The sequence below is a fragment of the Octopus sinensis genome, linkage group LG4 (assembly GCF_006345805.1).
Source record: "Octopus sinensis linkage group LG4, ASM634580v1, whole genome shotgun sequence".
In the NCBI taxonomy this organism is placed as follows: domain Eukaryota; kingdom Metazoa; phylum Mollusca; class Cephalopoda; order Octopoda; family Octopodidae; genus Octopus; species Octopus sinensis.
The window spans coordinates 109,866,016-109,878,921 of NC_043000.1; the positions used below are offsets into that span (position 1 = coordinate 109,866,016).

General features: G+C 36.2%; 1 protein-coding gene across 9 annotated transcripts in view; it reads left to right on the forward strand.

Moving 5' to 3' along the window:
• The window catches only part of LOC115210281 (zinc finger protein 385B), a 35,509-nt gene extending 22,614 nt beyond the window's left edge, over nucleotides 1-12,895 (forward strand). For 6 of the 9 annotated variants that reach the window (XM_036502328.1, XM_036502325.1, XM_036502326.1 and 3 more), the window contains 6 exons: nucleotides 544-647; nucleotides 4,106-4,198; nucleotides 5,358-5,508; nucleotides 6,666-6,758; nucleotides 7,679-7,783; nucleotides 10,532-12,895. In XM_036502328.1, coding sequence (XP_036358221.1) covers nucleotides 544-647; nucleotides 4,106-4,198; nucleotides 5,358-5,508; nucleotides 6,666-6,758; nucleotides 7,679-7,770 — 533 coding nt within the window. In that variant the 3' untranslated portion in view covers nucleotides 7,771-7,783; nucleotides 10,532-12,895. Of the gene's footprint in view, nucleotides 1-543; nucleotides 648-4,105; nucleotides 4,199-5,354; nucleotides 5,509-6,665; nucleotides 6,759-7,678; nucleotides 7,784-10,531 lie in introns of all 9 variants that reach the window. The other 3 variants (XM_036502332.1, XM_036502330.1, XM_036502331.1) reach the window with 3 other exon arrangements.
• The last annotated feature ends 11 nt before the right edge of the window (nucleotides 12,896-12,906 follow it).

Sequence of the window (12,906 nt, forward strand, 5' to 3'; positions counted from 1 at the left end):
ATGTCAGCAGTTCAGATTAAATGTCATTAAGCAACTTGTACCAATCTCGAGTTCTTTGTGATCTTATAACTTATTGGTTGTTTCTCGTAATGAAATGATTATGCACTACATTTGATTGCAAAGAAAGAAAAACTAGCTGAACCCTTTTGATACCATCTCACCCGAGACTGCTCCTATAGTTCTATGGCACAAACTGCATGCTTTAACCACGAGCATTTAAACTGGCTGTGTCCGGTCCACATAATTCTACTTGTTTTGTGTTCAAACCACCCAGATCTGGCCTCTCACACTTACCTTAAGTTCTGTGTGTGTGTGTGTTTTCTCTTTTCTGATGAACTTGTGTTTGTAAATGCTGCAATGTATCGGATTTGTGTATGTAATCATTCAGTCGACTGCCAGGTTCCATGTTCCTGTGTTTGGAGAGGATCTTCTGTTGGTGATTGCATTGAAGCCTGACCAGATTATATTACAATTAGAGGTAATGGTTGTTTGAAATGACATGTTGTATGGATGGCTGTAATAACTGTTATTTTTCTTGCTTAGGTAGAGGATTTCGTGGCAAAGATGAGGAAGAGATGGACCCCATTACACAGGCTGTAGTCAACAATGCTTTGGGTAAATTAGCAACCAAGCGGAAAGCAACCCCAGTAAGTTAATCCACATTTTATATTATTACTATAGTTGGTAATAGGTTTGCTCATTGAAATGGTTGTGGTATCTAGCTGCAAAGGAGATTAACCATAACCCCTATGTTTCATGCCCAATCCACCACTTTGCATAACTTTTCATCCTAGATTACCAACCCAATTGCGTTTTCTTGTGTAAACCATGTTGCTGTCTTAGTGATAACATGAAATTTCAGGAGGTAAAAAATATTTAGTATATCAGTGCTTGTGCCAGTGGCACATTAAAAGCACCCAGCACACACTGTTAAATGGTTGGCATTAGGAAGGGCATCCAGCCGTAGAAACCAAGTCAAATCAGACTGGAATCTGATGCAGCTCTCTGGCTTGCCGGCTCTGGCCAAACTCTCCAACCCATGCCAGCATGGGAAACAGATGTTAAAAGATGATGTATCTTATTTTGTTAATGGAGCAAGCATGGCTGTGTGGTTAAGAAGTTTGTTTCCTTATCACATGGTTTTGGGTTCAGTCCCATTGATTGGCACCTTGGAAAGAGAATTCTATCACGATGCCTTACGAGTGGACTTGGTAGGCAGGAGCTGTGTAGAAGCCCTGTTGTCTAGAGATGTACTTATTGTTTGTGAGTTCATGATGTTTCCCCTTGCATTCATTGATTTGTAATCACTGGTATCCCGATGGCAACAGTCCTTTGCAAGAGCATGCCTGGGCCTCTTGACATGTTTTGGCTCATTCAGACAGTCATTTGTTTCCAGTTCTCCACATAAAACCTGTGTGTTTGATAAACTGGGGCATTATTGTTTTCCTGCTTGGGAACAGGAAGGGCATCTTGCTGTGGAAAGCTCTCCTCTAATGTTACTTGGTAACCTCAATAGGATCAGTGTTACGTAAAAGGTATCTAGTACCCTGTGAAGTGGTTGGAGTTAAGAGACCATGACAAAGCAGACATTGGTGCTTGGTGTAGTCGTCAGGGTTGTTGGCTCCGATTAAACTGTTCAACCCATGCCAGCATGGAACAACAACAATGATAGTAAGGAGGCATTCTATTCTTCAGACAAAATGGGGGCTAGAATTCTAAAAATATTACTATGCAGTTGAGGGCACACAAATATAACTAAAAGAATAACTGTCAGGAGGTGTGTTATAGTCTGTTAGATAAAACATCCTATCTGAATCTTCTACAAGATATTGGCACAAGGCCAGCAATTCAGGGGAGAGGGGTAGTCAATTACATTGACACCAGTACACAACTGGTACTTATTTATCAACCCCGGAATAATGAAAGGCCAAGTTGTCCTTGGTGGAACTTGAAATGCTGCCAAGCATTTTGCCTGGTGCAGTAATGTTTCTGCTATCTCACCACCTTCTCCAAGATATTGATTGTTGTAAGACGGTGTGCTGAAAATAACAGGAAAACATACAAATGGTTTCCAGGAGGAGTTCTATAGAAACCGTTAAGTGTCTCGATGTGTATTCTTCAAGAATAGATTTACGGAATGGGCTGCCTATGAGAAAAGTATGAAGTAATTATTCATACTTGCATGAGTCGGACAAAATTGTTGAAGCAGATTTCTCTACAGACTGGGTGACCTTTCTGTTACCAACTGTCCCCTGTTTCCAAGCAAGATAATATTTCCCATGGCCAAACATGTTTTTTTTATGGAAGACTGGTAATGAAAACCTCACTTGTATAATGAGGGTGATGATGCTCATTCACAGCCATCACATGATGCCTAGACAAGAGCATGCACACATACAACAGGCTTCTTTCGGTTTCCATCAACCAGATTCACTCACAAGGCTTTGGTTGGGCCAGGGTTAGGAGTTGTGCAGTGGGACTGAACCCAAGACCGCATGGTTGGGAAGCAAGCTTCTTAACCACAAGTCCACACCTGAGCCTATAAATCCTTGTATTTATTTTTAAAATACTTTTTTACCAAATAGAATTTTTTGTTGTTGTTGTTGTTTGTAATTTAAAGATAAGGAGAGTGTCACTTTCTGCTTAATTAGTGAATCTTTTTCTCATTATGAATGGATTTTTATACCCATACCCACAATCTTTTACATCTGCTGCTTTCGATGGTGGCATGAGTTGTCTGGACCATTTGTTATTAGGTACCAGTGCCTTTGGGGTGGGGTGGCGGTCTTCTACTGCTGGGCCTACCAAAACCTTTTCAGTGGATTTGGTTGACAGAAACTAAAAGAAGCCTGCCATGTGTTGCCTTCTCTTGGTGTCACATGATTGTCATACAGGCAGTGTCACTCATTTCCTATATTCTGTGAAAACATATTTGGCCATGGCAAACGGTGACAGTTGGTGACAGGAAGAGCATCTGACCATAGAAAAGTGGATGTTAAAACAATGATAATGACGTCTGTTCTAAGACAATAATTAAAAATGGCAAGTATGGACGAGAGAAAGACATAGGAATATGATTATAGACTGCAGGGGTTCAGGTGTAATAAGATAATAGGAGAGATGGATAAAGAGGCAAGCGTAATTGATGGGTGACACACAGAAATGACCCTGGAGAGAATGAGTGATGACTAGCAGTACAGAAAGGGTGGAGTGAGTGTATCGGACTACACATGGTTCCACCTAGTCTCTTACATTGGGTTAGTGATGGACGATAGAGACAGGGATATGATTATTTTAATTTGTGGCTTTCTTCAGTTTAAAAAAATTCTCTTGTACTATCTTTACTATTGTATATACTTACATGCTTCCAAGCTAAAATGAAAATCTATTAATGTGCACAACTAGTCTGATACCGTATTAATTTTTGAACTAAAATTACCTTAGTTGCCTCTTAATAACTGAAATAATTGTTGTCTGTGCGGTCTTCCATAACTCTTTTGGTGGATATGTTATTTTTCCATAACCAACACTATTTCCACTGAAATGTCCGCAACTACTGTCCCGTTTGTCACCAAATTCATTTACATTCAAAACACAACTGCTTAGGCATTGCTCAGCATATACTTTATATATATAGCTGCCAAATGTATGCAATATTATGCTTGTTATTATTACCATTATCATTATTACATAAGTTTTACTAAATGTGTATATGTGTATAGATATATGTGTATGCATATATATCTAATAGACAATTATGTGTGTGCATATATGTATTTGTGCACAATTATTTTTCAAAATAGACCAGAAATGCATCTTCACACAAAAGGACGTGTACACACATGCACATACATGTGTACACGTGGGCGTGTTTGTGTGTGTTTATTGAAGATGATCCAGTTGTGATTTTTTTCCTTTCTTGTTGGTGACTACGTTATCCCAATGTGTGCTTAAGATGGTAGGGTGAAATTTGGCTGCTATTTCTAGCAGGTTGGCCAACAATATTATATATATATATATATAATATATATATGTTGCTGTCGCTCGCCATGGCTGTATTGTGACAATTGTAAACAAATATCTTTTTCTTTCTCTCTGTGGACAGAAAAAATGGATCTACGTGGCCGGTTTCAGATTTCGCAGAAGGAAAAAGAAAAAGTCAAATGTTAACAATTCTGACAATACAACGACAGCTCAGGTGTGTTGGCGAAAAAAAGGTTTACCTTGCACCACACACAGCATATAATATTATATGCATAATATATATATATATATATTTTATATATATATATATTATAAATATAATATTATATTAATATATATATTATATATTTTATATATTACATATAAAATATGTATTATATGTCATATATGATATATATATATTATATATATATGATATATGTATTATATGATATATATGTGATGTTATATATGATATGTATTATATACCAGTACATGCACTAAAAATATATATCTCCTTATACAAAACTCAGCATTACTGTCATTCGTGCTATGTTTATGATGGTGTGTTCATGTTTGTGTGGAAAATGAAGGAAAAAGGTTGGTTTTTGGAAATTAGCCTTAGTTCTTAGATATTTTAGAATTTAATTGAATCGTGAAATGCAGGATGTTCTGTTTAGAGACAGTATTAATGACTAGATAGTATGTAACGAGTAGGAATAACGATAAATGATTCATAAAATTTGGAAATGGACTTTAATAATATGCTATTATTGTAGATTAAAGCTAGATTTTTGACAGGCATAAATTATCAGGGGCTTATTTTAATAGTGTCATTTAGAAAAACAACTTGATGTTGTGGTTCCCTCGATTGTAGAAGACTGACAAGCCATGGATAATTATATTGTGCAATAATTTTGGTATCTAACGAGCCACCTGAGACATGTCACTGATTTCATAAAGTATGAAATATAGTGTTTCTTTAAATTTTTTTTTTTTAATAATATTTATAGAAGTTTTGACCAAAAAGCCTTTATTTATTAAAGTTGCATTTAAGTGTGTAAGAGATGAGAGGAGTGAGTTACAATATGCAACTGTTTCATTATATAAGGGATAAACAGAATTAAGATGGAAAATGTGTGTGAAATTTCATTTGTGAATCAGGTCAAAATGAGTTTACAAAATGTAATTGCGTAGCATGTCTTCCATTTCTTGATCGAGGTTTAGCTATTAGTTCTGTGATTTCTGTGATTTCTTTTCTTCTCTTCCCTTATGTTGGTGTGAATTAGAACCAGAGAGAGATGTAGGCCTGGCAGTTTTTTGAGTTGTGAAAGAAAAAACTGAAACTGTTGGGATGCTGGATTTATGGGTTTTGTGGTATCTCTCTATTGCAGGTAACTTGCAGCCATTGTAACCGGACCTTTAACTCAGAAGCCCAAGCTGCTCAGCATTATAATGGATTGCGGCATGCAAAGAAAGTAAAGATGGTGGAGAATACAAAGAATATGGAGACAGATGAGGATTCTCCTGATAGAGACACTAATGGTGAGCAGAAACAGCTTTGAAAATGCCATTGGCCATATTTTTGACCTTGCAATTTTTTTGTTTTGATAAATGTCATTTTTTTTTAACGTTAATGGACTTTGTCTATTCTTAAAATATTGTAGGAACATTAGAGTAAACAATTCTACTGTTTGGAATTAGGATAATAATAACTCATGAAGTTTAATTTTGATAAAATCAGAGAAATAAGGATCTCTCAAGATTATCTGCCTTTCATTTGTTAATCATGAAAATTTAGTGAACGCTTCACTGGCACGTGTAAAAAGATTCGAGCAAGGTCGTTGCCAGTACTGCCTGACTGGCCCCTGTGCCGGTGGCATGTAAAAGCACCCACTACACTCTCAGAGTGGTTGGCGTTAGGCAGGGCATCCAGCTGTAGAAACTCTGCCAGATCAAGATTGGGGCCTGGTGCAGCCATCTGGTTTGCCAGCCCTCAGTCAAATCGTCCAACCCATGCTAGCATGGAAAGCGGACGTTAAACGATGATGATATGAATGGATAGGTGATGATAGAAAGGAAGGAAGGGCGGCCTTAACAGCTGTGTGTGCAAGTGGAATGCTGTGTAAGACAACTTATGCAGAAGTGCTACAGCAGGAAGCTCTTCCATGTGTTAATGAAGTTCCCAAGTTTAAAATGATGTTACTCTATTTGGTGGTATAAACGATGCATGGGCCTTTTTTTTTTTTATGCACCCTAATTTATGCAGCAAATATTCATTGGGTGAAAAGGTTTTAGTGCATTAAAAGCTTATAATACAGGACATTGAGAGATTGAGGTGGGAGTGGGGTGTCATAAATGCCATCAAATCTAGTAATTAAAATGGAACCGTTTAATTTTAATTTTAATTGGCAAATTGTAACATGAGTATAATTTAAGTCACAGTTCTGATTTTTCATACTAGTAATCATACTAGTCACAAAGTTAAAACCTATTCAAAATCCTGACCATATTTTCTAATGACGTATTTATCCTCAACTATTCCCCTTTAATCATTTAGTAAAGCCATTTGGTTCTGCTTTTGGAAAACTATGAAAAATAGGTTTGTTTTTAGTCTTAAGTATCCTCCCTATTTTAGTAACATAAAACAAAACATTTCGCTTTTCTGTGTTTATAATCATTTGACTTTTTTTTCCCCCCAGGAGAAGATTTAGGGAAAAAATTAGGTTTGTTTTTCTGTAGCTTATGTAACATTTCTGTGAACTCTATGCAACAGTTGGAAGCTCATAAGAGTGGTAAGTATAGCCAATACATTTTCTGACAACCTTCCCCCCCGTTTTTAATCAGAGCTGTGCTCATTAATTACTGTATTTACCCATAAGTTGTACCCCTTTCTGTTGATAGTTTCAATTTTGCCCCCAAACGTGTCCCATCCCAGTGTTTTTTTGTAAAAATCAAGTACGAAATGGTAGGGCTTATCCACAAGTAAATCTGATGATCACTGTGTGGAGACAAATTATTTTGAAAGATTATCTTTAATAACTTAATGTCTTTCTAGTTACGATTATCTATGATTATTTTAAAGCTGCAGTGTATTCAGAGTATAATTTTCTTTGTGACTTTGAAGTTTCAAGCTGTTAGCCTTCAGTGGGAAGTGGAGTGCTGCAAAAGTCCAATGAAGGAGGTTACCTGTTGGAACCTCCAGAGTCACTGCCACTCCTCGTTTTATAAAGGTGTAATGGATTATGTACTCTACACAAAGGAATTGACTAATTCTTCAGTTTAATGTTGTTTTTATTATAACACAACATAAAAACAAATATTAATATTTTTTTATCTTAGAGTTACAGGCATTTCCTTGTTGTGCTCACGATGAAGTGAACTTGTACTTAGCTTGTTAGAACTTTGTAACCATTTTGCTATTGTTCACCACCAATTTAAAATTAATAAATTAAACCAGGCTGTTGGCATCAGTTTCTATTTTGGTGGACTGTGAACTGCAGTCACTAGCTTCATCAGGCATTAAAATATAGTATCCTGCCTTAAATCTAAGGCAAGTAACTACAGTTTGTTAAAATATCTCGCTTCTATTTTCATAAGGGACTTAAGATACATCAACTTAGCAAATGGGTTTTCCTTTATACGTTTCCCCCTGTTTTTTTCTTTTTTTATTTCCTCTTAATTTTATATTATGATTTTTTTCAATTTCCTACAGGCAATAAGCATGGAAATAAAATGCAGAAATTAGATGGCAAATGTCTTGATGACAAAGATGGAGACTCTCTAGAGTGCAAAGATGATGACTAACACTTGAGTTTTGGTAATGTCTGTTTCCTTCAAAAGTTCCTTCATTTTGTTTGTCTACAGATGATAATGTATTACAAATATTTTCTAACTCTTTTGATGCCAGTCTGCATAAAGCTGCCCTTGGTTCTAGGATACAAAACCATCTCTTTTAAAGTACAGTGGGACACCCATGTACGAAGGGTCCTCCGAATGAACAAATTGAATAATGAATGGGTTTTTTCCAATCGATAAATAAAACTTGCAGAATGAACTGAAATTTGATCTAAGAACTACAAGCAGGCTATGGGAGAGCATAGTTAAATGGTGTGCTAAAGGAACCAGTTGCATAGTAGTTTTCTGAAGAAAAATTATATTCAGCCAACAGGCATTTTAGCAACAAACCACAAGTCAACTCTAAGGGACTAAGAGAAGGTGTACAAATGGTTGAAGTTCATGGATACAGTTTGATGTGGCTTGCAAATTTTCATGTTTTATCTAGGAAGTAATAATATTTCTCATTATTTTTTGATTAAAAAAGAAAACATAACTGTTGATTGAGACAAGGAAAAAAAAATAACATGCGTGTGTGTATATATTTATTGCTATAGATGATTGGATAAACAACAGATCATTTCAGGCTGTGGAGGGTGGATATGGCTTAGAATGAATTCCCCTTACATGTGTCTCAAATATTCATACAATAAACAGTTTGGTTAATGAACAAGACTCCAGAATGAGTTATGTTTGTATATAGAGACCCCCCCCCATCAGGATTCCACACAGTTTCCACCTACCGAATTTGTTCACAAGGCATTGGTTGACCAAGGGTTATGATAGAGGATGCTTGCTCAGTGTACTACCACACAGTGGGGCTGAACCTGAGATCCTGTGATTGCAAAGAAAGCTTCTACAGTATTTGAAATGAATCAATATGCAAGGAAATGAAAATCGGCAAAAGATAATTGCTGTTTCTCTGGGAAAATTTACCAGCATTATTACAGCGAAATGTAGCAAATTGCTCGATTGATGGTAATGTGTATACCAACTATTCAGCCATGGAGGGATTGTCTTATGATCCTAATGCTTTATTTTCATGTGATTGATCATTATCGTCATCATCAAACATCCAGTTCTGCATGCTTGCATGACTCAGATAGAATTTGTTGAGGCAGATTCTCTATGGCTGGATGTCTTTCCTGTTGTCAATCTTCGTTTCCAAGCCAGACATGCTTTACAAGGACAACTGGAAGTGAACAACACTGCTTGTATGACAGGGACGCTTGTTTACACTTGTCTCATTATGTCAATACAAAGGTCAACACACACACACACAAATCCATTCATAAGGCTTTGGTCAGTGTTGGGGCTGTAGTAAAAGAATTACTCAAGGTGCCACGCAGTGGAAATGAACTTGAAACCATTTGGTTGGGACCAAGCTACTCAACCACATGGCCTTATATGTATATTATAGATTATATACATGGTGGGCTTCTTACAGTTTCTGTTTACCAAATCCACTCCTAAGATTTGGTCATCCCAGGGCTTTAGTAGAAGACAATTTGTGGTAAGTAGCTTGCTTACCAACCACATGGTTCCGGGTTCAGTCCCACTGCGTGGCATCTTGGGCAAGTGTCTTCTGCTATAGCCTTGGGCCGACCAATGTTTGTGTGTCTGTTTGTCCCTCTAGCATTGCTTGACAACCGATGCTGGTGTGTTTACGTCCCCGTCACTTAGCCATTCGGCAAAAGAGACCAATAGAATAAGTACTGGGCTTACAAAGAATAAGTCTTGGGGTCGATTTGCTTGACTAAAGGCAGTGCTCCAGCATGGCCGCAGTCAAATGACAAACAAGTAAAAGAGTAAAGAGAGAGTAAGGTGCCATGCAATGAAACTGAACCCAAGACCACATGGTTGAGAAGCAAGCTGCTTAACCACCCAGCCAACCCCGCACCTATGCGTCTGTTCATGTCAGTTTTTCTTTTGTTTGTTTCGCTGAGGTTGATGAGTTTTTGGTTTGACTTTCAGCATTAATGGAGTTGTATCAACGTCAGTATGTAAGCAAGTATGTCTGTTCCAAGTTTTGTAGTCTGGAACCTACCATTTCCACTAATTTCTATATTTTATGAATTTTCCTTAAAAATACCTCAATATGTCTGCTGTTTGTAATTATGATAGAAGCAAGATTAATACTTTGTACTTTCATTTTGTCATTGGTTTTAGTGTTCACATCTCCTTGCTTGCGTGGGTTGGACAGGTTTTCTGTGACTGGATGCTTTTCCTGTCACTAACTCTGACTTGTTTCCAAGTGAAGGAGAATATTCACCCATGGCCAAACATGTTTTCATACAAGATCGGAAATGCACATCACTTGTAGAACCAGTTGTCCGTTTCGTTTTACCGAATCTACTCACATGGCATTGGTTGACTCAGGGCTATGGAAGACATGCAATGGGATTGAACCCAGAACATGTGATTGGGAAGAAAACTTCTTAATTTTTAACCACACAGCCACGCCTGTGCTTCCATGCATGCGTGTGCACCTACAATTTTCTATTTGAAAATGTCAGTACAATTTCATCTTGGTGTCAATGAGTAAACTTTCATTGCATTTATTCAAAGTAGCAAAAGGATTTAATCCTGATGTTTTCCTTAAGTTTTCTGCATAAAATGGAGTTGGTTCTGAAAATGTTTTGAATGTTTACACTTAGCAGAATGTAGCCAGATTAATGTAACTCGTATCGAATTAAACTGCCTTTAATACAATTTTTTTTTCTTTTTCCAGCCTGGTTTCATATGCCTCATGTTGGCACATTGGAGATGGGTACTGTCTTCATCTATTAATGCTACTATTTCTACTGTTAACCACCACCACCAACAACAACAACAACACTACATATTCAGAGCAGCTTACTTTCTGTCTACCAATTTAGTTATTGTCATTTTATTAAAAAAAAACAAAATACTGGACACTCTTCCATTTATTTTTCCTTTGAATTTTTAACAAGTTTTTTTTTTCTAACCTTCCCTGTTAGGTTTTTAATTTTTCTTTTGTGTGTATAGCTTCCCACTGTCTCCTTTATGGTTGGCTATTTACAGAAAGGACTGAATCTGACAAAGACAATGTGTCGAAACCTTTTAACCTCCCAGTTGTAACTCATTCTTCACAATTTAGAGAACAAAACCCTCTAACTTTTTATATGTTGCCATTTACTGTAACAACAACAATAGCAAACACAGCTCACACACACTCACACACACTCTTCATATCCACATGTTATATAGCCAAACTCATTTTAATTTTTATGAATTATTTTGTTCCCTACATCCATATTTTGTACATTAAGTCTTTTTTTTTTTTGTCTTATGATGCCAGTGATTCACATGTAAGTAAATGTTGTTTTGCTGTTGTCTTTAAAAAAAGAAAAAATCTCTGAAGTTTAATTTTAGTTCCATTTGTTTAGTGTGTATGTTTGTGTGTGTGTTTATGAACAATTTAACTTAGTAGGCCCTTGTGAAGAATTGTTCCTTCTACAAAAGATTTTTTGATTTAGGTTTTAGTGGATCAGGATAATTCTAAGAATGAAACGAACCGTCTCTCTCTTCTACCAGAATAAGATGAATTTATATCTATCTATTCGTAAGAAAATGAGAATTCTACCAACTGAAATCCTTCATCATAACACAGTAAAATTTTATTCTTTTTATTCCAAGAACTGATTTCACAGATTTTATTCATTTGAGCTGAAATGAAATTACTTTGATCTTCTACTGCTATTCTCTACTCTGAACTAACCCCCTTATATAAGGGCGTCTGTATGTACCACTAGCTGTGTGTGTGCGTGTGTATGTATGTTAGTGTACCACTTAATGCTAATATTGAAATAGCAAACACTTCTCCCATTATTCCATTTATTTGAAATTATCTTTTAGTTTCTTCAGTTTTGTGTTTATAAGTAATTTAACAGGGTATCTTTTATTCCGTTTTCTTTTGTTTGTTTCCTCTCTTTTGTATCAAAATATTTATATCTCAGTATTCCACCAAGAACAAATTTTCATCAGGTTGTGTTTCTAGAATTTTGTTTATTCAACATAACATTCTGATACATTTGTGTTATTTAAACATTATCTTCATTTAGTTTTTCTCCTTACAGAATCACCTGGCTAATATTAGACAATAGAAGGCATTTAATGGTAAACCTCTCCCCCTACTAAAGTATAAAATATAAGGCAACAATTCTTATGCTTAATGTTAGATTGGGGGTTGTTTGTTTCCCTACTCTTAACAAGTTTTCTTCTGATAATTTTATTGTAATCTCAGTTAATTAAGCTCTTTAGCCAATGTAACCTGTTGTTTAGGTGATCTTGTTAGCATCATACCTTGACATCATCATCATTATTATTATTACAGTCTACCTGTGACTCTGGGAATTGGTGTGTGTAAAGCAGGTTTAATTGACAAACATGCCTTCACCCACTGAAATTTTAGTTACCTTTTTATTATTCCAGACATATCACAGCAATTGCGATGTTAGACAGCAAATAGACAGGTGGATGTCCTTCCTGCTACTCGTGAGCAAATCCTGAAGTAGTTTTAAATACACATCATAGCCATTTAATTTTTTTCTCTTCAATGGTGTTAACATATAAATTTGCTGCTAACATAATTGAAGTTAATTTTCTACTCATCCTTTGAATGTAAAACTTAGGCAGTGGTAGCTTTTATGTTCTGATATAATAGCTGGAAATAAATTGTGCATTCTGCCCAATTTGTGTGTAAATGTGTACATATAAGAATATTCCTACTGCGTACAGAGGTGCCATTCAGTAAGGGCATAGAAGGACAGTACATTGCATTTCAGATTGCTGTGCAAATGGGATTTGTCTGTTTCTGATGACTGTTTTATTAAAAATTTAGTGTTACAAGTAATTAGGTGGTGTTGTAGAAAATGGTCAACTCTGCTAACTTCCATCCTTGTTTGGTTGTTAATTCTATCTACATTTTCTGAGAGAGAATGTGACTGAACCCTTTTAAATAAGAAACATTTAATTTCCAACTCTTACATCAGTTCTCTCTCTCTCTCTCTCCCCCCCCTCCTTTAAAATTCCTAAGCTTCAACCATTTTTATACAAACCCCAGTTTAGATAAAACCTGACTGA